General features: G+C 33.3%; 3 protein-coding genes across 3 annotated transcripts; 2 read left to right on the forward strand and 1 right to left on the reverse strand.

The window, feature by feature from the left end:
- Positions 1 to 6: 6 nt before the first annotated feature.
- On the forward strand, positions 7 to 3,164 carry LOC110423251 (embryogenesis-associated protein EMB8-like). The gene is made up of 3 exons (XM_021437416.1): positions 7 to 196; positions 490 to 543; positions 2,431 to 3,164. Exons 1-3 carry the CDS (start codon positions 170 to 172, stop codon positions 2,644 to 2,646), a joined length of 297 nt encoding a protein of 98 aa, XP_021293091.1. The 5' UTR covers positions 7 to 169; the 3' UTR covers positions 2,647 to 3,164.
- Positions 3,165 to 15,298: 12,134 nt separating this feature from the next.
- Positions 15,299 to 17,915, forward strand: MGL (methionine gamma-lyase). The gene is made up of 3 exons (XM_021436481.2): positions 15,299 to 15,898; positions 16,026 to 16,427; positions 17,273 to 17,915. Exons 1-3 carry the CDS (start codon positions 15,514 to 15,516, stop codon positions 17,848 to 17,850), a joined length of 1,365 nt encoding a protein of 454 aa, XP_021292156.1. The 5' UTR covers positions 15,299 to 15,513; the 3' UTR covers positions 17,851 to 17,915.
- A 5,765-nt stretch (positions 17,916 to 23,680) lies between these two features.
- LOC110414331 (cytochrome P450 78A9-like) lies at positions 23,681 to 25,756 on the reverse strand. Its single transcript, XM_021425460.2, has 2 exons — positions 24,724 to 25,756; positions 23,681 to 24,477 (listed from the first exon to the last, which is right to left on the reverse strand). Exons 1-2 carry the CDS (start codon positions 25,693 to 25,695, stop codon positions 23,857 to 23,859), a joined length of 1,593 nt encoding a protein of 530 aa, XP_021281135.1. The 5' UTR covers positions 25,696 to 25,756; the 3' UTR covers positions 23,681 to 23,856.
- Positions 25,757 to 26,118: the final 362 nt, after the last annotated feature.

Below are 26,118 nucleotides of genomic sequence, written 5' to 3' on the forward strand. Positions count from 1 at the left end.
AAAAGACAAATCTAATCATGCAGACATTGGGGAATGGGGTGGTGTCTTTCAATTCATTCATGATACCTTTACTGACATTGATTTCTTCTTTACAATGATACATGTGTAATCTTAAACTTTTTGCATAATCAAGAATATTGGAGGCCTTTAGTCGTCGGTTCATATTCTCATGTCCAGAGCTTGCTTTTCAAAGAAGGTATGAAAATGATAGCAGCTCAACTAGATCATCAGAACTGAATTTCATGGCTCTAGTGTGTGTTTTATTTTGGTTCTTCACTTCTCTCAGTAATCATTGTGCCTTGTTACATGAATTTTGTGTCTGTAGCAGTTGTTTTAAGCAGTGGAGTTGCTGGCTAGCTTCAATATTCAAATTTTGTCTAGCTTATCTTTTATTTAGGAGTTGCATTTTTGTTTGGGTTTGAAAGGCATGTTTGAAAGGGAAATTTCCATTACTACATTCAACTTATGTTTAAAGATGTGCTATTGCAGGCGGCAAATGATCCAATTGCACCATCTAGGGGAATTCCTTGGGAAGATATCAGGGTATGTTGATTGCTGTCTAGTTTATTGAGCTATTGCTTCTTTCCTTATTTGGTTTAAATCATTTTAAGTCATCAAAGACAACATGCAATCTGTTTGGTAACTTTCTAACTTGATTATAGAACCCTGTTTTCTAACTGTTTCTGTTTTATTTAAGCATTCTCATTGACTGGATTACACATATAGACACAAACCTTATAGGATGAGTGACTCTCACCAGATGTGGCTGACAGAAAGACTCCTAAATCCATTCCAGACCTTTTCTTCCAGCTCTTATCTATATTCTTTTATCATACTTGCATTCTCAGACAATATTAAGCTGGGGGGTTTTTCCTTGAACAAAACCTATGGTAATTGGTCACCTCCCTTTTCACCACATCCTATTCATCTAGGCCTGAATCTAGTTTTTCCATATCTCCTTTCATATGCATTGCTATGGGACATTAGATAAAGAGGTTTTGATGTATCATGACAATTTTTACTAATTTTGGGAGATAATTATAGCAATGGTCTCTCATTATTCCTGAGAACATCCCAATGTTAGCAGTTAATATTTCCTGGCAATGGAAGGTCCACGACCACAGGAAGTTAAACGTTCTGCTATTAAATTTGTTTCTAGGAACAAGCATGTGCGCTATGTGTTTGTTTTGGTGGAGAATTACTTGAAGTCATTGAGTTTGTTCATAACTAATGATCTGGCAAACTTGACCTTCCAAAAACTCCTATGGTTTGTAGTGAAATCTGTATATGGTCAAAGCAGTAGAGTAGGGCAGTAAGAGAGCCTCTGGCACTTGGATGGATGCTTCCACATAAGTTAATTAATAACTTATTTATATCTAATCAAACATCAATAATATCTATAAATTAATTTAAGACAGCACAACATCAAAATCATAGGGTATAACGAATATCATATGCACAACCACTAAAATCACATAAAAAAATATTTTATTAATATGGAGATAAGTACAAAGAGATCAATATGCTCCATTGTCGAGTCATAAGGGCAGCTTTAGATGGTTCGCTATAAATATACTAGGCAGTCCAACAATTCTCCAATGGTTACAAGACCTATTCAGCTCCTGTACTTTTTAATTTTATTCAATTTAATCCCTGTACTCAAAATCGAAGCAATTTAGTTTTTTGATTTTTTAGAATTACGTCAATTTAGTCTTTTTCTTTAATGGCATCCAATTTTTCTGTTAAAGGATAACATCATTGCTGACGTGAGATGGGACATTCTTTCTTTGGAGAGTCTTCTCCTAAAAACTTAATAAGCATTTTCAAAGACATTACCAAGTGTCATTACAATGTTTAAAAGGGAACATCTTCCCTGAGAATACAAAGGATTTAATTTTCTAGATAGTTCTACTTTGCCATAACTCTATACAAGGTTGGTTTATGACACTTTACATGGTAGGCGGGACTGCATTCGGTCTTCAGCCATTATCTATGGCATGGTTCAGGCATAAAGCAACCAGTTAATCATACAGAAAAATATTAAAATGTACTGAGGATTGAATTTAAACCCATCCAAATGATTGCCATCTGGTTGTTGCTCTATATTGTAATTCCTGTCAAATTTCTAACAGTTCATCTTGTAAAGATCAATTTTATAATATATCTGTTGATCGGATGATGCCAATGAAATTCTTTCAATTGAGAATATTATTGAGAACAGCTCCTGTCAGCTCTTCGGATCAGTGGGAATATATATTGCCTTTGATCACATGACATCAAGATGGGATGCAGAGTAATTTAACCTACTGTTGTCTTCTATCATTTTGGCTTCATGGAAAGAATGTAATCTCGTGGAAATAATATTTAATTTTACATATCCTCTTCCTTTTTTAAGCTGTTTTTAATGAAAGATTATGCTTGCTGTCTCAGGAAAATCCAAACTGCATGCTAATAGTGACACCCAAAGGTGGGCATTTAGGGTGGGTTGCAGGTGCCGAGGCTCCACTAGGAGCTCCTTGGACTGATTCTGTGGTCATGGATTTTCTTGAGCATTTGGAAAGAGGTGCATCTAAAACTACTGGATTTTCTTGTGACTTAGAAGCTGTGCGGCATAGTTCAGAGGGATTGCATCACATGGAAGTATAGCCCACCAATTATTCACATATTCATATATGTGCTTGACTTGCCATAGTATTTGGTACGGCCAATTTTAACAATAAGTTCAATTCATTGTAGCCGATTCTTTATTTTCAGACCATCGTTGAATCACGGGCACAGCTGAAATTATATCCTGAGGGACTTGGATGATGACCTGATGATGGGTTGATAGGTGAAATCAATAAGTAATAAAGTTTCTCTATTCACTGGATCATCTTTTATTTGCCTGTTGCTTGCCTCGTTGCATTGTTGTCCTGAAACCGATTTTATGTGCAACGTTAACCAAGTCCCCACATCATCCTGTGAACAGCGAAATGATCTTGCAGGTTGCTATGCCTTCCATCCTGGAAGAGAAAGTAAATATCAAAATCCGGCTGCATGATGTGCTTGATTACCTATCTATAGCCTTTTAGAATTTGGTTTTCCGAATTGCTTGGGGGAATGTTACTATTGTATTTGTATGGATTCTTTCGCATTATAATTCCAGTATTTTGTTCTGACGGATCCATGTTGGGCCCTGTTAAGGTTGAAAATCTGTCAGGTGGGGAAATTCGAAATCCGAAATTCCCTTTGCAAAAACAGAAGGGAAAGAATGTTACATCGTTTCTAAGTTGGCCTCTTGTTGGTATTGAAGCTCTTCATTCCAACCACCCTTCGCATCATCAGAGCATAAATACTCCGGAATTCCAAAAAGTTGCACCCTTATCTTTCCTTAAGTGGAGTTTGCTAACATTTCAGTTCAAATCCTATCCGGTCCACTTCAATAATTATGGGATTAGGTTAAATTGATGAGTTGGAATTAATAAACTTAAGTGATCTGACTCATCTCCATCTAATATATTATTTTTATTTTCTTTTTTCGAAGCGAAAGAGATTTTGTTAAGAATAGTCTTGGGAAGCAAAGCAAACTTCGTTTTGATCGGGGTTGCCAAAATCAAGTGCAAGTTGATCTTTGAGAATGAACTTGGACGGTTCCTCAGTGCAAAACCAGAAGCTATAGAAGACGATAAGTTAATTTCAGACTTGTATTCAGTAACGTGTGCACGAAAAATCCAAGGAGCGTGTACAATTTGACGAATTGTTAATCCATCCTTGTGTGAGAAACAACAATCCAAAAAATGTGAAGAATTGGTCTTTGATTATTTATTAAGGACCCAAAGATAGATCATTTCCACTTTTTCTTACAAAATTTAGAATTTACCTTCAAATTCTTAATGCTGTTATGCTGTTGTCAAAAGAAGTACTATATGCCGATGAGAATTAAAAAGTATATATATATATATATATATATATATTATGGACAAAATGGAGAAGGAACTAGTTTGAATAATATGATTCACGAGGTTCTAATTACAAAAAAAAAAAAGAAAGGAAAAGATTGAAACTTCCACGAGCTTATCACCAGACAAGACATGATCTCTACAACCTTTTGAGGCCGAAACAAAAGAAGCTTGGGTCCATAAGAGCCAATGTGGGAGATTGCAGAATCTTTTGGGGCCCCCAATATGTCTGATACGATACAAATAAAGCCTAAAAATAGAATAGAACGGATGGATGGACGGCGGGGCCTACTGGTCATGTGCCTGATGTCAGTGGCCCACGTCCTTCTCCCGAAAGCATTGCCTTTGAGAGATGATCAGCAGGAGGGTTCAAGCGCCAGCGCCCCGAGAATCACCTAACCGCTGATATACAGCCACGTGTATACCCACAAGGCATTACTTGCTTACACTTTTAAAACTTGCAAACTAATTTTCACTTCATCTACCGTTCTTTACGAAAGAGTTGAGGAAGATGATTATAGTTACTATTTGAGGCATAGTTTTTGATTTTTGCCAATGTACTTATATCACGACAAATGGTCTTGAAAAGTGGTTCCCAATGGCCATATCTATATGCTCCGTGAAAGCTAATTTTTAATGAGGGATCAAAGATGAAAAATAAAGATTAAAAGTTTTTAAAATTAAAATTTTAAATTTAATTAATAATTAAAATATTTATAATAAAAAATAATTTTGTATAATACGTGAAAGAAAAAAAATAAAAAAATACTTATAATAGTTTTCTAAAAAAATTATGCTCGATAATATTTTTTATATTCAAATTTAACAATTATTAATTTTATACTAAAAAATTTAATAACGTTTTTCTCAATATAAACAGTTAAATTATTTGTAAAAATTATTATCTAGTTTGTTATCAAATCTTATTTTCATAATTTTTATTATTAAAATGAGTAACTTTATAGAGTCAAAACATAACAAATTAATTTATCAATCAATAATAATTTTTTGATTTTCCTATTTTTACTAATCTCTTTAACAATTCATATTCTCATAATAATGATATGATTTAATATTTTAAATATATAATATATAAAATATTTTATAAATTTTGGGAATTAAATATTTTCTTATTTATTATAATATAAATTAATATTATTTTTAAAAAATTAATATAAATTAATATTTAAAATATATAATATATACAATATTTTAAAAATTGTGGAAGGCCATGCCCTCGTAACAACATAACCCTCCGGTCCTGGTGAAAAGCACTTATAACAAAATGATGATATTATTATTGGCTGCTTTCACTCTCAAAGTTGAACGAACTAACAGGTTTTCTCTTTCTCAGCGGTTGTGAAGTTGTTAGGCTAATAAAATATTTGTACCAAACGGCAATTTGGTTCACACATTAATTTCTTTATTTGCATTTGAAATTCATTTTATGACAATTATTTTTGATTATTTAACTACAGATATGATTACTTAAAAAACCGTGTATCTTGGAGTGTCGATGTGCTTGTAAAACCAACATACCCAAAGCTTCATTTGCAAAATTTTACAAAAAAAAAAAATTAAATACAGATAAAGTTATAATATTAATGATATATTATATAATATTACACATAATTAACATATTAGACCATTATATTGAAGAAGCCATTAAGTCAAAAACATACACCTATATGTAAGGTTTTCCACCAAAATAATTACTAGTTGCATGATTGCGTGTGCATGCGTGCGTCAAAATTTCTCCTAAGATAAAGATAGAATAGATAGAAAATGCGAGATATATATATAATTAGGAGGCTAAGACAATACTCAATCGGCAAACTGGAAGAATTGTTTGTTGTTGTTTTCTTCCTTATCCAGCAAGAGAGACCAAGTGGCTGGGCAGTGGGCACGATAACGATAGTCCTCATGGTCGATCTGGTGCGTCCACACTCTAGTAGCTTTATGTATTTGCCTTGTTTCTTTTGCCAAATTCTTGCAACCCATCAAACACCCATTTCTTTCTTATCTCCCGTCCACGTTTCCTGCAGTTCCCTCATGTTTGGAGGTCACAATCATTTATATATATATATATATATATATGCTCTAGAATTTTCAAATACTAATAACTTTTGAAAAATTATAATATATATTACAAGTCATGTTTCTTATATATCCATCTTGACTTAGGAATTCAGGTCGGTATATATATATATAGTCGGAAAGTTGGATAAAATAGCGTTCACTTGATTTTGTTACTTGAATCTAATCCCGGAATTAGTTCAACAAATCAATATGAAATTACCATTCATGAAATTTATTAATGTAATTATTAAAAAAAATATGTTCACATGAAGTAAATATATAATTAATGATCATGTACGTATTCATGCAAACAAATAAATAAATAAATTGTCACGTAGATACATGCTTTCAATCAAGCAAATGTGTGCCTACGTGCAAAACGTAAAGAAAAAGAAGCTATCATGTTTTGTTTTACTCAATTTGTTTCTTCTATGTTTTATTTATCATCACATTCATATATCAGTACTAGTATATTATCTTCTGGGGCTGGGAGGAAATATTAAAGGGAAAATTATAGTACCATATCTTAATCTGACGATGCAAAGCAGTAGTTAATTAGGTAGCTTTTGTCAGTTGCACTTGCATCCCTATCTTCATTCTTTGTTTATTTCTTTCCTGCACATATGTAAACCATGAAAAAATATATATTTATTTTTATATTTTGTGAAACAGTTAAATCAAGAAAAGAAAATGTGAAACTTGGCTCATAAACCCAATATTATTTTGTTCCAATAGGACATACAAATAATATTATAAAACCTAAAAACAGAATTATGTTCACACTTCCTTATCGCTTCTTTCAGAATTTTTGTTTTCCTTTTTCTCTGTTGAATGGATTCACTTGTTCCACCAGCTGAAATATATTTTTCATTCAATTAGCTTTTGACTAATCATGTGGTTTGTGTACTGAACCTATCATTATGTTGTTTGACAGAAAGTTGCATCATGAAATGGATGTGCCTAAATTACTCCATCATAAACTAGTTAGGATTCCTTGTAGCTATGAGTGAAAATGATGATACACTCCTCGGAATTGCCAGAACTTGGCTATTATCTTTCAATCAAATCAGGACATCTTAATCTTTAATATGGTCCCAAAGGGTTACCCTTCGTTCAAATACGAAACCTTTGATAACTTCACTTCGTCGATTATTAAGAAATATGACAACACCCAGTTTATAAGTTGATAATAAGGTTGGTGTAAACCAATTTTTTCCACTGTTTTTGGACTTTCAAACCAGATAAAAAGAGCTTCTTTCTGTGGTTCCAAAACAGGACAGCAGAGACTTCAAGATCAAGTATCAAAACAAAATACTCCCAGATTACATGCAAGCCCAAGTGGCAAATGTGAACAATGAGTGCAAATTAAGATTAAATCACTGTCCTAGTACTAAATTTTATCTAAACAAACGGGACAGATAGCACTTTTCTATTACAGTAAGTAGTAGAAATTTTCTGCTTTCTGGGGTTTATTTTTCATTTCATGTCTTCTTTTCTTCCTCTAAGCCTCGATGGGTAGAAGAGTTGCTTTATGGTCCAGGATCAAGAAGCAACCTTAAAAGAGAAAATGAGATTTTGGCCTGCTGGGTGATCAGATAAGAATAGCCACGCACCATTGATATCAGCAACTAGAAGTGTCTATGGCTGTCACTTGTCAGGATTTTGTCGAAGTGGCAGAAACATTGAATTCATGGACCCACTTGGAATGTGATATGTTTCATTTTGCTCGGAAAGGGGATATGATTTCTCACCCTATTCATTTTCTAACACGGTTTAATCAATGAAAATGTGCGATGTTGGTCATGGTCCTATCTAAGACAAGACGAAACCCAGAAAAGGAAAGGAAAGGAAAATCATAGTAGCGTTATACCAAAGATTTGAAAATTCTCAAATCATTACCAGTTGCTAAACTTTCCTTTAAATTTTAGTTATAAAAGTCTCCATAGAGACAGGGTACTAGAGTTTCTACACGGAAACAACTTTGCAATTTATAAACGAGAAGACTCCTACGTGCTTTTAGGTTTGTAATCTAAGTTGTATAAACAAAGATTTCTTCAAATCATAGAAGTACTGAATCCTTTATCTTGAGAGAAAATATTTAAAGAGAATAAAAAAATTTTGTTTGAGAAGGTGTTTATAAATAAAGTGAGAGATCTATTCATAGCTTAATAACTTCTTATCTAGACAGAGTTTGCAAGATAAAAATAATATTTAAAAATCTAATCTATATATAAATTTAAATATACATAATTAAAAATAAGATTTCACGTTAAATTATACTTTTGTATTAGGCTTGTCTTGACTACTTGACTTGGTTTAAACTCTTAAGCTGGATATAATGGATAGTTGCACATATATTTATAATATTTTTTTTGAATGTCTATTATATTAAGAATATGTTTCGTTAAAATCTTATTAAAAAAATATTATAAAAAGAAACCAAGTGAAAGAAAAAGAGTATATAATTTTTTTTAAGAATACGCTTTTAAAATATTATTTCATTAAAACCATATAAAAAAAACCAATAAAAAAAGCCTTAATGAAGAAAAAAGAGAATAATACGTATTTTACTCTCCCGATGATTGCATTATTTAAAATCTTTAAAATGACATATTCTTATCTTTTGTACTAATTTTTCAAATGTTGCAATACGAAGGGTTTTGATGAACAAATTTGTTGAATACTAATATCACATTTTTTTTGGAGATCATGAATGAAGAAGAATTTTGACAAAATATGTTTTGTTTTGTCACCTTTAATGTATCCTTTCTTTACTTTTCTAAAAAAAAATGTATCATTCATTTAACTGTATTATGCAAATGGTATTATCTTCAAATAACGTTGTTGAAATTTTTTTCTTAGTTAACAATCTACACATTTCTCGAATATGTTGAGTTATAAATATTAACAAGACATATTCACAACTTGCGTCATGAATTGCTAAAATTTTTGCATGGTTATAAGAAATAGCAACTATATCTTATTTTACATAATGCCATGAAATAGTCATATCTCCATATGTGAATAAATAATCTATCTGAAATTGAGTTTTTTGTGGATCAGATAAATATCCTGTATCAGCATAACTAATTAAATTTGATTTTGATACATTTAAGTAATATAAGCCTATGTCCATTGTTTCTCGAAGATAATGAAGTATATGTTAATTCCATTCCAATATCATTAAGTTGGAGAAAAATTATATTTGACCAATAAATTTACAAGAAATAGTATATTACGTCATGTATTACTGGCAAGATATATCAATGCTTCAATTATATTAAGATGTGGTACTTCGAGATCAAGAAGTTTTTCATCATCCTTATGAGGTCAAAAAAGGTCTTTTTTTCACATCTAGTGACCTTACAACCGTTGGTAAACTCAATGAATGTGTTACAACCATTGCTATATAATTTGATTAATGAACAAATATTTCATTTGTTAAGTGTTAAATTTGAAGATCTTATTAAAACTTTCTTTTTCCAAGGTCTTTCATCTTAAATTCTTTCTTTAAGTAATTTATGATTTTTGATAACTTTTTAAAAGTTCTAATAATGTTTAAATCATCAACAAAAACAACAATTATCAAAAATTGATATTCGAATCTTTTTATAAAAACACATGGGCATATACGATCATTTTTATAGCCTTCTTTTAACAAATATTCACTAAGATGATTATACCATATACGTCATCTTGCTTTAATCCATATACTTATTAATTTAATTTGATCAAATAAAATTTTCAGGAATTGTGTACTTCAGGTAACTTAAATTCTTTAAGGATTTTCATATAGATATCGATATCAAGTGAGCTACATTCAAAAATATCATCGACATTTATTTTATTCTGATTCCATCTTTTCCCGTTAAGATATAATTTATTGAGATCTTTTCATTTTCAATGATTTCAAGTATTTGAATTTTTTCTAGAATTTTATTAATTATGTTAAGAGTCTCTTTTGGAGTTTCTATTTTCTCTTTCTGACCATCATATATGTTTGTTTCTTTCTTTTTTAAGAATTTTATTTTTGAAATCAATTAGTTTCTCACGCTTCTAATATGCCTTGCTCTACAGGGACATCAATTCTAATAAGAGCATTTGTAGTTGGTATATGAGATTAGGTTATTCCTTTTATGTTAGTAAATACATCTAGTTACTGATTTGCTATATTTGTAAATGAATTATCTTTTAAACTTCAAGTTCACATTAATTTGGGTGATGATTAAAACTAAATAATGGTAACGCATTTTAAGACATTTCTTTTTCAGCTGCTTATTTTTTCTCCCTAATGTTGGAAAATTTATTTTATCAAAATGATAATCTGCAAATCTTGTTGTAAATAAATCTCCTATTAGTGGTTATAGATATTTAGTTATAGATGGATATTTGTATCCAATACATATTCCTAACCTCATTTGAGAATTCATCTTTGTGCATTGTGATAGAGCAACTACGACATATACTGCACATCTAAAAATTCTTAGATAAAAAATATTCGATTCTTGACCATAAATCAATTGTATATAAGAGAATTTATGATAACTCATTGGTATAATGCATACAAGTGCTGCTACATGCAAAATGGCATGCTCCCAAGCAAAAATGAAGAGTTTAGTTGCCATAAGCAATGGCATTGCAATTAGTTGAAAATGTTTAATAAATGATTCTGCTAAATTATTTTATGTATAAATATAAGTAACAGGCTATTTAACAGTTATTTCAACTAATATGTAATATTCATTAAAGGCTTGATATGCAAATTTACCAGCATCGTCAAAGTAAATAATCTTAATTGAATAATCAAGAAAATATGCTTGCAAACAAATGATTTAAGCAAATAATCTTGCAAATGTCAAATAACAAATTAATAACAAGCATATATATGACCATCTACTTGATGCATTGATTAAAATCATAAAACATCTAAATGATGCACACTATGGATGTATGGTTCACATGTATCACCCTAAATATATTTAAAAAATATAAAGAATTTAGTTTCAAGTTTAATTAGTGATGGTTTTATAATTATTTTATCTTGAGAGCAAGCAAGAAATAAAAATTCATCTAATTAAATAATCTTCTGATTTTTCAATGAAAGACCATATGAATTTTTAATAATTTTTAACATCATTATTAATTTGGGATGACCCAACCAGTTATACTAAGTATTAAAATCATTAGTAAACTTTTGGTTTACTATAACATTAATTTTAATCATTTTAATATTTGAGTAGTACAATCCAAATGAATATTCATACTTTTTTTTCAAAAAAAATAAGATACACATATAATAAGAAACTTACAAGTTAACATAAGATAACCTTAGACATATAGTTTACTATTAAAACACATAATAAAAATATATTATTTAAATATAATAAAAACATATAAAAGCATCTTCAAGATAAAATTATACTAAAACATACTAACAAATTACTTAAGAAATTTCACTATTGTATATTTTAAACACCAATCACATGATCAATTCCTCTTTTAAGGTAGATATGAAAAACAACATCTGGATGTGTTATATAAACTTAGTAATGGTTAAAATTATATTGAACAAAATTTATTTTTATTTTTTTTCCTTTAGCTATCAACAATATTTGATAAAATTCAACAAAATATTTCAATGTACGATAAGTACATGGCCAATAGTTTTTCATACTACATCGATGACAAACATTTTCAATATTCTATTTATTGTGTTAACTTTTATCATTTTTTTATATCTTTTTACTAGTCATCCATTTCTAGTAGATTAAAGTATCCATCCAGTTCCATAAAGGTGTGTAAATTCAAACTGAATCAAAAGACCAAATCAAACCAAAGTGATTTCAGTTTTGCTGTTCGATGTTTGGTTGTTTCGGTTAAATATGGTCGATTGCAATAGTTTAATCAGTTGGATTTTCGATTGGAAAAATTTCCAACCAAACTAACCGATGTGGAAAATACTTACATAAAAAAAGGTAATTTTATTGGTTACACAAGTCTTTTTTCAAAATTGGATTGGACCAATGATCTAACCGAACTAAATGTAATTTGGATAAAAAGTTTTGATCCATTTAGTTCATTGTGTCTATTAAAAAATTTAATCCAATTGGTTTATTTGGTCGATTCTCGATTTTAAAACTTTTGGACTGAACCAACCAAAAGGTCTAACTAATATTATATATATTAATATATATAATATTTTAAAATTTTTAAATTTATATAAAATATATATTTTCATTATTAAGTTACTACTAGTTAAGATAGGGCAAATGTTTTGTTTTTTTTTCATGTTTAGATTATTTATATATTTTATAATTATGAATGAAGTTTATAAATTTTAATATTATAATTTGAAAAAGAAAGTGATACAATTTTAGTCCTTTTGGTCCAAAATCGAATTGATTGAACTAACTCAATGTTTAATCGGTTCGATCCTCTTTTATATTTAGTTGATTTTGGTTTATTTTTTAAAACTATTTGGTCCATTTGATTCTTACGTATGGTAAACTAAACCGACCAGACTACCCAACTGCTTACCCTTAAATCATGTGGATTTAAGCTCAAGCAAGTAAATCAAACATTGTTTGATATCTAACATATATCTAATTCTAGTATACTTTTCATAAGTTTGGTTTTTGGTAACTGAACCGAACTAACTAAAGTAGTTCAATTTTCGATTATCAATATTTTTTAGTTCGATTTTGATTTTTTTTAAATTTAGTTTTTTTGATTTTGGAAAACCTAGAACAGAACTAATTGTTCTAACAGTCTGCACACCTTTACACTTTCAAAGGATAAAAGTATCTATCAACTTTCTGTGGGTAAAGTTATTTATCAACTTTTAGTGGGTCTTTCGATGAGTAAATATATCCATCCAGTTTCGATAGGTAAAAAAATTTATTCACTTTCGGTAAGTCAAGGTGGTCATTCACTTTCAATGGTTAAATATATTCTTAGAATAATGATTAGTGTAACTACCATGATTGCAATTATTATGACAACTTCTTCCACGTCCATGACCATAATTATTAAGTTATGTAGCATTCACTTCAGGGAATAGACAAAGTTTATGATTTTTCATTAATAGCTTGTTATTTTGCTAAACTACAAAAAAACATGAAATCCAATACAAAACATATTTCAGATTATCCAACGTATAATATTTTTCACTTGTTATAAAAATAGATGTCATACAAAGTCATTTTTATATGTTTAATTCAAAATGTCTTATGCAAAATCTTATAGAATCAAAGATAGATTTACATATGTTGAACAAAATTATAGTCAAAATTCAACAAAAATAATCATATATTAGGAAAATCATATTCCAAAACTAAAACAAAGATATCATAAATAACTATATATATTTTCATGCTCAACCTGATTTAATAAATCAAGAGACAAAATATGATATTTACTACATGATAGCAAAATTCACATTAAAGTTGATTTTCAGGGAATAAAAACACCAAAGAGATATTAAGTCACTTACTTGATTTACTAAAACAAAAATTCAAAGACTAACCATTAAAATTCTTATGAAAACTAAATAATACCAAAACTTGAAAGATTGGAGAATCATATTGATAACTTGAAAGGGTAACTATGAGAAAATATTTAGAAAGAGAAAAAGGATCTTATTAAACTATTTATAGGTTAATAATCTCTTATTTTGATTGACTTTATAAGATAAATGTAATGCTTAAGGGATTTGATTTGGATGAATTAAATCCTAATGTTAATCCAACCTAATCTACATTTAAATCTAGATATACATAATCAAATATAAGAGTTCATATTAAATTGCATTCTTGTGCCTAACCTGTTAAGCTGTTTGGCCTGTCTCGACTGCTTAGTTGGTTTAAACTCTTGGATGGTGACATAATGGATATTCATACATATATTTATAATAGAAATACATATATATAGTATATATTAATGAATTAGACGTTTCTCCTTTCCTTATCTATTTCACTCATGCACTAAATATAGCCAAAATTATGTGTGCATGTCTAGATAGATTTGAAAAGAATAAAGAAGGTTTTTTGCTTTAAATACCTGTAGGAATTTGAGTATTTAGCTTATTAATTGGTATATAGTCGCTTCTTTAAAGAGCAAGATTTAAATCCGCTTTCCCAATTCCAAAAAACACAATGTAAAATATTCTTACGTCTTTACGTTTTGATCGAAATTACGTGAAGATTCATTAATTTTGAAATAGACATTCCATCCTAAAAAATATTTTTGTTGGATACGTAAGTCTAACTGTTAGCATTTTCGTCAACTTGCTAATGTGGCAAGAGTAAAAAGATAAGTTTACCTTTAATTAATTTTTATAATTATGATTAATTATACAATTTTATTATTTTTATTATTTTTTATTAATTAAAAAAAAAGACTCCCTGTCTAGGGAGCACCAATGCTCTGCTCACCTTTCTTGGGGAGTTGGGGAGCACCTATCACTATTCTTTTTTTTTTTAATTTTTTTTTAAAAATATAATAATAAGTTTTTAAATTTATAAAAAAAATATTTTAATTTTTTCACAATTTCTGCTAACAGTGTTTGTATTTTTGGAGTGGAGTATTTATTTCAAAAATTAATGAATCTCGATATAATTTTGATTAAAATTTAAAAAATAAATATATTTTATTTAAAAAAAGAACCTATAGAAAAAATAATGAATGAATGAGAAAAGAGGTCTGGAAGGAAGTCGTCAAACATTTTTGTAGGCACGCAAGTACATGTTGGCCCTTCCAAAAATTATTGCTCATTGCCCAGTTTCATGGATTTAACAGTTATTGACTTGCCATATGAAGCTGAAGCATATATAGACGGATAAGATTATTTATTTAATACTTAAAAGCTGATAGTCTAATGTTTTTCAAGTATAATTAGAATAAAATTTCAACTTGATTCCTATAAATCTGGTAAAAGTTTAGAAATAAAATTATGCGGACCTTTCATCCATGTAGTAACATTTTAACCCCTATTTTTGGGTACATTAGCTTGGGTCGGTTCACTCCTGCAAGGTTACTTTAGGAAATCAGTCACTGTTTTAGAAAATTCTTCCAACTTTGTTGTTAATTCTCTAGGCAGAGAGCAACTCATCCCAGAAAACGGTAATTACATTACAAATCGGAATCCTAATCATTTCCTAATAAAAAAAGCCGACTAGATTCATTGTATTTCATTTTAAGACAAAAAAATTTAGGTAACGCCACGCCAGATAATCTTGATTTTCCATTAATTCTTTCTTTTGCACAATCTCTAACCCCCACCGTTTTCTCTCGTTTCGCTGCTTATATATAGCTTCCGATCCGCTCTTCTCTTCAGCAAACCGCTCTTCAATTCCCTGTCACCAATCCTGTTTGGTCCTTCGATTCTGCTATCTCCGATTACGTCCAAACAAGCCCACCAACAAAACCAAAAAAAAAAACAAAAAGACTCAAAGGGGGGTTGGGTTCATTCTTCATTTCTGTTCCACGAGAATTAATTATGGCAGAAACCCAGAGCCGTGGCTTTGTTTTTTCTGGAAAGAAGAGAGCTGCAGGGGCTGATGACTTCGACGGGGATGATCTTTTCATGTCCAAGAAATCAATGTTGCCAACACTGGCACCAGCATGGGAAAACGACCCTGCCGCTGCATTAGCCAGCGCGCGCCATGAATTCGGTGAGCATGGTGGCGTTAACATGTCCATCGAGGCCTCTGCCACCTTCACCGTCATGGAACCTGAGACCATGCGCCGCATGTTTGCCGGCGAACTCGGCCCTGATCGTGATTTCTTCATTTATAGCCGTCACTTCAACCCCACTGTCTTAAATCTTGGCCGTCAGATGGCAGCCTTGGAAGGAACCGAAGCTGCCTATTGCACTGCTAGCGGTAATTTTTCTGTTACACCCGTTATTACACGTAAAAATCTAATTAACATTCTCATCAACATCGTTAATTTTGTGGTTAATTTGATTTCGTGACGCTTTTTTTTTTTTAAATATTGATTTTGTGACAGGTATGTCTGCTATATCTTCCGTGCTGTTGCAACTCTGCAGCAGCGGCGGACACGTGGTGGCATCGAGGGCTCTCTACGGGGGAACACATGCACTTCTAACCCATTTCTTGCCTAGAGCATGTGGCATCACAGCCACGTTCGTGGACGTATGTGATCACGAAGCAGTGAGAAATGCTATCATCGAAGGAAAGACCAAAGTTCTGTATTTCGAGTCCATGTCTAACCCAACGCTCACCGTAGCCAACATTCCGGAGCTAAGCAGGATAGCACACGAAAAGGGGACCACGGTGGTGGTAGACAACACCTTCGCTCCCATGGTTCTTTCCCCTGCTCGGCTTGGTGCTGATGTGGTTGTCCATAGTATCTCCAAGTTCATTAGCGGTGGGGCCGATGTTATTGCAGGTGTGTGTTGTCTCGTATGTTTCTACTTTACCGTACACGTGTCAGGCATTCATCCCTCTGTTTCACGTTCGAAACAGTGACATCAATGACGTGTGATCCTGTGATTAATTCAGTTGATGGTGGAATCTAGAACGGTAATGAAACAGATAAATATGTTTTGACCAATGAAATAAGGATTCATAAGATGGGAAACAAATAAGATTTCTGGTATGGAAATAAAAACTCCAAAAAGAATTGAATAGATAATTAAATAGAAAAACATGTTTAGGGCTAGTGGGGGCAACTTATCTCGTGCATGATGCTTCAACTGATGATCACTTGCAAAGCAGCCAATTAATGGTTAAGTTTCGTTTTCCAGCTAGCTTTTATGGCTGATAAGGATATTCTCCTGCATTTTTACTAATTTTCAATGTTTCACCGATAGGATCATCGTCATGCATATGATGATGTGAGGTGTGCGTTCAGTTCCTCCTTTTATTTTCCTCTTATGGATAAGCTTTCATGTGATGTGTTTTGTCTTTTGTAACTTTTTCTGATAAATTCTGTATACCAACTTAAAGCTTCAAGGCTTTAAATTGACATTTCTAGTTGAAAAGTAAAATTAAGTAACTCCTCTACAAAATGTTTCAATAATTATTTTATCCTCATGTTTACCTAGTTAGCTTCTAGGCAAAACTAGCTAGCCAAAACCATTCATTCTTGTTAAATATGAAAGCTTTTTTTAATTTCGTTTCTGAACACGTAACCTTAGCATTCATATCAGTTCATTGATATTGGAATATACTATCATTGTCTGCTTATCCTGGAAGTGTCCACTATTAATCCAAACAAAATGCAATTCTCAGGTGCTGTTTGTGGTCCTGCAAGCCTGGTGAACTCCATGATGGACCTTCATCAAGGTGCTCTGATGCTTCTGGGTCCGACTATGAACGCCAAGGTTGCCTTTGAACTCTCTGAGAGGATTCCTCATTTGGGCCTGAGAATGAAAGAGCACTGCAGAAGAGCTTCGGCTTATGCCACAAGAATGAAGAAATTGGGGCTCAAGGTCATATACCCGGGCCTCGAGGACCACCCCCAACACGAGCTATTGAAGTCCATGGCCAATAAGGAATATGGGTTTGGCGGGCTTCTCTGCCTTGACATGGAATCAGAAGAAAGAGCCAACAGGCTGATGCACCACTTGCAGAACTATACTCAATTTGGTTTCATGGCGGTGAGCTTGGGTTACTATGAGACTCTAATGTCTTGCTCCGGAAGCAGTACAAGTAGTGAACTGAATGCTGAAGAGAAGACCCTTGCCGGCATTTCGCCAGGGCTGGTGAGGATGTCGATTGGATACATTGGGACACTGGAGCAGCGGTGGAGCCAACTAGAGAAGGCGCTCTCGAGGATGCAGGAATCCACCTTATTCAGTAAAAACTGATGTTCTCTAATGTTCAATAATGGGTTGGTCCCTAGTTCATGTATAGAAGGTTTCCCTTTGTGTTATTTCACTTGTTAGATGCTGGACCTTTTGCATAATATAATGTTTCTTTTTAATAAGCAAAAAAAGCTTCAACTTCAACAAATCTTTTCTGGATGCAACAATTGAGAACAAGATTGAACATATGATATAACCATAGAGTTACTCGGTATGGAGTCATTGACAACAAAGATGACTCTCTCAGCCATAGCCATCACCAGTCTCTTTTCAAATTGATTTTGCCCGTATTCGACTCTGACCAAAAGAAAGAAGAAGAATCCCTGAACCCGCTATCTAGTATCGATACGTGGCCTAATGGTCTTTTCTTCCGTTACTTTCTCGCCGCCGGGCCCAGCAGTTGTGTTATGCCACAGCCTAGACTTAAAATTAGGCAACTACTGAGAGTCAACTGACATTTGTTAAAATTAGGCTAAATGTGTAACATTTAAAATTTATCAAAATTTTCATTTCAAAATTCAAGAATTATTTTACTTAAATTAGAATGCCATTTTTTTAATGATAAAAGTTAATAAATTATTATTTTTAAAATTAAGATATTTAGATCTATATTTATTAAAAATAACTTCACCTAACAATCATTAATCGTATTAATTATATTTGTTAACTTTTGTAATTAATTAATTTTTTAAATAAATAAAATTTAAAACACTACAGTTTAATTTTAATAAAATAATAAATTAAATCATAAATAAAATATTTGAAGAAATGTTAAATTATATAAATAAGCTGTTAGCCTTAAAGTCGAATAAACATATGAAGAGGCTGACGGCCTATATATGGCCCAAAGGGATAGGCTTTCAAGCAACGAAAATGTTTTAAGTCCAGGGTCACAGATTTCACGGCCCTATATCTTGGGGCTTGGAACCCAAAGAAATAAAAGCTAATCGAGGCAAGGACCACTTCCGCCGCCAGCATTCACCCAATAAGAGAAAAAGGACGTGAAATATATATAACAAAAGAAAATGCTTTGTAAAAACTTTGCTAGCGACTATTATGCATTGGTAGATGTCAATATCGGTGGTAAATTATTCTTGCTAAAGTAGAAGCAGCAAGCTATATGGAATGGAATACATTGAACTAATTTTCAGGGCTCTTTTAAGTAATTAAAATTTTTTTTAATTAAGAGAAAAAAAATCTACATTTTATTTTTTAAAAAGAAAATCATGCACTGATCAACAAATCAATTGCTTGAATGCGGGTAATTGGGTAATTTAATTACCTTCTAATATCAAAAACAAAAATACTTTTCTTTATGATGATATGGATAATATATATTTCTAACGTGATCACTAAATTGACTTGTAATTCGCTCATATAGACATTTTCCACACACTAATAATAGACCTAAAAAGTTTAGGCCTATAATTTGGAAAACCTTGTCCAAAGATTACAGCCATTCTGGCTATGGCATCAACAAAAGTGATTTTGGTTAAGAAAATAATCATTACATAGTGTACAGTTGCAATGTTTTAATATAACATAAATCATCTTCAAAGGAATTTAAAGCAAATTTAATTATGTACTAAAAAAAAGTGCATTATCCCCACGACAAAGAATTTACATCATTCAATCAGCAAAGTTTCCGTTGAATGCTCCATTCAAATATTAATCGGTTGGCTGTGGCTTGTCAGTGCGCATGATCACCCACAAACCCGGCATATATTCTACTTCTCTGCTCTCCCACGTTATTATTATTATTATAATGAAATTACCAGTTCAATCTGCTTGACGTCGTGCCCTTGAACTTGATTGTGTTTTTCATGGATAAATCTTTGGTGATGGATGAAAGTAAAGGACTGTATGTTTCACCTAATTGCTTCACTCATAAACTTGCAGATTTCTCTCCTTCAATCACAATGTTTGCCATATTAACATTATCTCAATTAAAATACAGCATATGTCAAAATTATTGCATTTGATTACATGTTGATCCATTACCAATATATCATCATGATGATCATATAAATCATATGGCAGACAGTGCTTTAAATTCTTCCAAAATATAAAGTTGTAAACAATAATTTGTGAAAGAAAATATTAACTAGCGACAAGGAACGAGCATCTAGGCTTTAGGAGAAGATAGTTTCGTTTGCCTCGTGATTTGATATCAATTTGAGTGGAATGAAACCAAGTTCGTGCAGAGATTTAGACAAAAGAAGAAGAAAAAGGGTCTCACATTTCCTTATCTACAATAATGCATATTGATTTATTGTGATTATTCTTCTTCTTAATAAGAACATTGTGGGTTTCTTCTCCCATAAGATATAATCCCAAAAGGAATGAATAGGGTCATCATCAATCAAGCAGGGGAGGACCATGGTGGGACTTGTTAAGAAGGACAATGCGTGTTCAAAAAGACAGCAAAATATCAGCCATATATATAATAATTATGCAAGCATTAGTTATCCCAGTAGTCATCCTGTGCCGATTATTTGAAGTCTTATTTTTGTCCCCATGCTTTTCTGGGTATCTCACTGTCTCTTTAGGTACATAATCACTTTAGCAAATCTGTACGACAATCCCCCCCGTAATCATGGTTTGATACATCTGTACTAGGATCTCATTTAGTAACCACACCTTGCTCTGTCCCGGGGATAACAACGAATCAATCAAGATTTTCATGTATGGCCCAAGCAGAGACACGAGCATGTGTCATTATGAACATAACATTTCCAATCGCAAGAGATTCAGAAATCAAGAAATAGTTGTACTACTCCAGGATTTGAAATGGCCAAAAAACGCTTTGGATTTACATTTGATTTGTTTTATCAGCTGATCCAGCTAGGCCGGTGCATGAAATTAGGACGTGTGAGAGTGACGTGAATGCACCGAGCCAAGGCCAAGAGACATTGGTTTAACAGAGAATTGGACATTTTTCTTTATGCTTAGGCACACAAGAACGACTTGCTTTTTCTAACTTGGGGTTTTATAAGGCTTGGATTAGGACTTGGCAAGATGGCTATTATTGCAACAGACGGGGAAGATCACAATCAATGTCTGGCGGGGCAATAGACAAAAGTTGTTTCAATGTGAAGTACTTTTCACGAAAGTACCATTAGTGTCTTTCGATCCATGTGCATTTCACGTGCCATCGACTAGTTGCTCATCATAAGCGATAGCCCTAGCGAAGGGGAAGAGCTGTGGAAATGGCCCTCAACTCAAAGTTTAGATAATGGAAAAACTCACAAAGACAAAAAGGCAAGGTCGTCCCTGTACTTGTGTTTTCTAAAGATGATAGCAATTGTTCGTCAGTAACATCAAAATCGTGCTTTTTTATCATTCTTTTTTCCTAAGCTAAAAAGGAAAAAGGAGACCAGAAATCGTATATCCCCTCCAGTCTCCAGCTCCCCGCTCTGCCATTTTCTTCTTTTCGAAAAGAAAATTCATTCATTTTATTTGCATACATGATATAGACAGAATGTCCATAAATAGATGGATAAATAAATTAAAATTAACATGCCTATCATGTAAAAAGATATATGCAACCCTATAGTACTTGGTCAATAAAAATCACTTTACAAAAAACAAAAAAACCTGTAGTACCGGGACCTGAATTTGAATATAATTAGCTAATCAAAACTCCTTTTGGTTAGTTGTCACCTTTGCATGTAGTTCTATATCTGTGAATTCATTCGAGTTCAAAAGATATGGTTTAAGCAAGAGTATGGTTCCAAAAAGAAATTATAGTAAAAAATACAAAAATAATTGCTACATAAAAATCCATATATACCACCATGTTAATTAACTTCCCACTTCTGAGATTTTGCCTAACTCAGATTACTGGGGAGTTTTTCTTCAATAGTTAAGTCACAGTAAGACGTACCGTCTTCTTTCTTCTCATAAATCTCTCTCCCTTTGTCTTCGATAAAAATCGAGATTTGATATTTGAAAATCTGGATACAACTATGAAATAATAGCTAAGCGCCTCAGTCTAAGAGTTATATTGGCTTATAGCAATGGAATATTGTCCGTTTTTCCTGTATTCTTTCTTGATCTGTCACACTTGTTCATCTTTATTGTGCTGAATGGGATAGATAAGCATACAATAGATGTTCCACTATTTTAGCTTCCTGCTGCATCACCTAACCTATTTAGCTTTTCAATATAGTATAATTGGCAGCCTACAGCTGACAAAAGACAGTATTAGTCCTTTTTTACGCACATTTCGTCGTCATACACATGCTTGCTTCTTGAAATGCACAATGTTGTCCACTTTCGCTTCTCCTTGGAGTTCCATGAACGGTTTAAAAAGAAGGTGTCTTGGACACTTTTGTGCAGTAAAAGGAGAGCTGTTATGTTTTATTAAAAGTATATATATGCAGCAACGTGAATAGCAACAAGATGACTATATAGTGAATTGTGATGTCTGCATCAAATTTCATGGCCCACTGCTAAGGAAACGTATATACTACTATTAAGCAAATTAATTAGGCAATAAAATTAAAGCATGATGAGCAACATTTTGGGCCTGCTGTTATTAATCAGAGCTTAAATTTTGTCCTCCTTTTTCGATTGGATTAAGGTGAACAGAAGCCAATCATGGGGAACCCTGTTGTGCTCATTTGCTGTCACCGTGGTGGATATTCGGTCTGTTTAGGAATGAATATTCCATTAGTGGTTTAATCTGGTGAATTTTCTAAGCTCCTGCTTTTGGAATAAGAAATAAAACCCAAAAGATCAAAACCATATTTCCGTTAAATAGTTGTAATTTACACATTGCCGTGGCTCTAGCTTATTGTTAGATTGTCCGTATAATAGCTGTAGAGGATTTTTTTGGTTAGAGAGAGAAGATGTGTTGCAATGAGTGAATTGGAATGCACTAGAAGTAGCAAAGAGAAAGATTGAAGCAGTTTTGGAAGTGCTTTGGGTGGTAAGTGACGAGGGATGAGAAAAGGTGGAGAAAGCAACGGATTACGATAATGGAAAAATGCTGAACAGAAAGAATGCTTGAAGGAATCTAGAGAGAGTTTTCAGAATAATCTTTTTGTGAGTGTCTAAAATCTCTTCTCCTTACCTCTTAATTTATTATTTATACTAAATAAGAGTACTTTCTTAAAGAGTAGTTAAGAGAGTATGTTTAATCATAAGAGAACGTGCTTATCATATAATGGTGATTGAAGAACATTTTATATGGTATTAAAAGAATGACAATGTAGTTAAGTAATTGGTGTAAATTTTGAGTAAATGAAATAGTAGCATTTGATAGTGCATCACGTGTATTTTTAAAAAGTAAAGAAAGAAAAAAAGGTAAAGCACATATACTTCAAAAAAAAGTTAAGAAGAAGTCATTTTAACTATCTCCATATTTAAGCCACCAAACCAAACTTTCTAAAACATTTCAAATATAAAGATAACTCATAAACTTTGCCATTTGTTCTAAGTTACATTTACTTCCCCATGCTTGTTCCTGGGTGTTTCTATGCTTATAATGTTCTTTGGGTGCTTTTACCCTTGAGCGCTTTTTGCGCTTGGAACACTTTAGTCACTTCTGCGTTTGAAACGTCTTGGGCGCTTCTGTACTTGGAACACCTTTAGACGCTTCTACGCTTGAAACACTTCTAGCCGTTTTTATACTTGGAATGTCTTTGGACGCTTCTATATTTGGAACATACTTGAACATTTTCATGCTTAAAACACCTACTTTTAACTTGAAATACTCCTGACTTAGAACACCTTAGAGGAGAATGCCCTAAGCTTTTTTACACTTGGAACATCCCTAATGTAATTTTCCTGAAAAATCAGAATTGGTCATCTACAATAGCAATGAAAGTTAAGATCAACAACCGGGCATTGACATTTATAGAGAGAAACACATGCTATATGTACATTTTTAGGTCCACCATATCTAACAGGTTGCTAATTAAGGGTAATCGCTTTTGTTGCGATTGAACAACTCAGAACTTGTACGATTATCGTTTCAAACGGTTCTCACTTGTTTTCTCCTTTTTATCTGCGCCTAGGGTGCACTTTGACCTTCAGAGGCTTAGCCATTTCACAGGAAAGCCTAAGCATTTCAGTGAGATCAACAGGATTATCATCTGATTGCATCCACTCAAACTCGCGCAATAAGGAGGCGACCCAGAAGCTAACAGTCGCCAAACCCAAAGTCTTTCCGGGGCAAGTCCTGCGGCCTGACCCAAATGGCGCCAGCCTGAGGTCAGACCCCAAGACAGAGAACTCCACGTCGGCTCCGTCCTTGGACACGAATCTGTCTGGCATGAACTTGAGTGGGTCCGCCCAAACATCTGGGTCCCTGGCGATGGCCCACATGTTAACCATGGCTGTGGTCCCAGCGGGCACGTGATATCCATCAATAGTAGTGTCTGTGATTGCCAAACGGGCCCATGATAGAAGTGGGCCAGGTGGGTGCAGCCTGAGAACCTCCTTCACCACCGCCGGCAGGTAAACCATCGATTGAATGTCTGATTCCATCAACGGCCGTGATCTCCCAACAACTTGATCAAGCTCGGCCTGCACTTTTGATTGGATTTCAGGGTGAAGCACCATTCTCGCAAGTATCCACTCTATTAAAACCGCCACAGTATCCGTTCCTCTAAATATCATCTCCTGTGTAATGAGTATAGCATGATTAGAAAAAAGCGGTTAAATTTTTAATCAAAGGGGAATGCATATATTATAGGAATCTAATCAACAAACTGATCCCAAAGCATTATCAGGATTCCAACTTTGATTCCTTTCCCATACTATTTCACAGCTAGATAACATCATGCAAGAGAAACCAAAAACATGCATATCATAATAAATGCTAACGATTACTTTATTAATTATCATGACAATCAGATTGTTACTTACCCAGAGAACTGCAATCATATCGTGGTCTGAGAGTCTATCAGGACCATTCAGAGAAAGTAAAACGTCCACAAAATCATGGTTTCTTTTCCCAGTTTGGTGTTTATGTTCTTGAATGATTTTGTTCACAAACTTGTTCACCTTGGGAACTAGTTCGGAGCATCGAAGCCGGATTTTTTGAAGGTCTAAACCAGCAAGCCATGGAAGATGATCAGACCAATTGAGCTTCCCTAGTAGGTCGTAACCTTCTTCAACAAGCTGGCTGAGTTCTTCAGTTTCACTATTTGATGAACCCAGTTGATATTTAATACCAAACACTGAGCACATCATGTTGTTAAGGGAAGCTTTCTTGAGTACATCACGTACAGAGAACTCTCCACCACGATATGCAATTATAGACACCATTTGGGAGGCGATATCCAACCTCTGTGCCTCGGTGGAGCTGATTTGTTTAGGACAAAAGAGATGTGTTGCGGCAATTCTTCTTAGGGTTCGCCAGTAAACTCCATAAGGAGCAAAACCAATTGCTCTGTTGAACATTAAACTATATGCTGACTCTTTCACTGGACGATCAGCGAAAACAGAACTGTTAAGAATCTCTTTGGCTACATCAGGGTTGCATGTAATGATAACCCGTGTGTCACCCAAGCTAAAAGCCATGAGCCGCTTAGCACCAAAAGGCTTGGCTGCAGCAGAAAGCTTGCGGTGAGCCAGGTTAACCATGAGGTTCATGCTTCCAAGAACCGGGAACCCTCGCGGCCCTGGAATGATGTTATTGGGTTTTGTGGATGCTGCTCTCTTGCGCAACCAATACTTACCCCAGGCAGGGCCTCCAGGGCAGTTCCAGAAGCAGAGTGCCATGGCCAGCCAAGCCATGCAAATAAAAAGAGGAAGTAAAATGGAGTTTGGAGAGGAGAAAGTTTCGCATTTGGAAGCAAGAAACAAAACCCAGAAGCAATCAGAGTGTTTTGCCATTGGAGAAGGAAAATGGGCGATGTTTGTTAATTTGGGAGAGTTATGGGTTTCCTTTTTTGGGTTAAACTATGAAATCGGAGGTTTGCTTATATAGAGATTTTGTGGACTATTAGAAGTAACGGTTAAGCGGGGCGTTATGAGTTTATCAGCACTATAACGGAAATAAACAAATGAATGAAAGTTAAAATCGAAATATCAGTGTGCGCCGCCACTAGCATAACGGAAAATGAGATTAGGAGGGGGCCATTGCCCCCATGCCCCACGTTCGTTCTAGCTCGCGTGGTTGATTTTCTTGCAACAACATAGGCCATAGCCCAGCCAACTAGCAAATATTTGTGGAAGCTGCCATCTTATTCTAGAGCTATCAGAAATCAATGCCTCTTCCCTTCGCATCGCTCTCAGAATTTAGGCATCCGCCAGCTA

Source organism: Theobroma umbraticum, unplaced genomic scaffold (assembly GCF_002168275.2).
Source record: "Theobroma umbraticum cultivar Fairchild unplaced genomic scaffold, ASM216827v3 scaffold_30.0, whole genome shotgun sequence".
Taxonomy (NCBI): domain Eukaryota; kingdom Viridiplantae; phylum Streptophyta; class Magnoliopsida; order Malvales; family Malvaceae; genus Theobroma; species Theobroma umbraticum.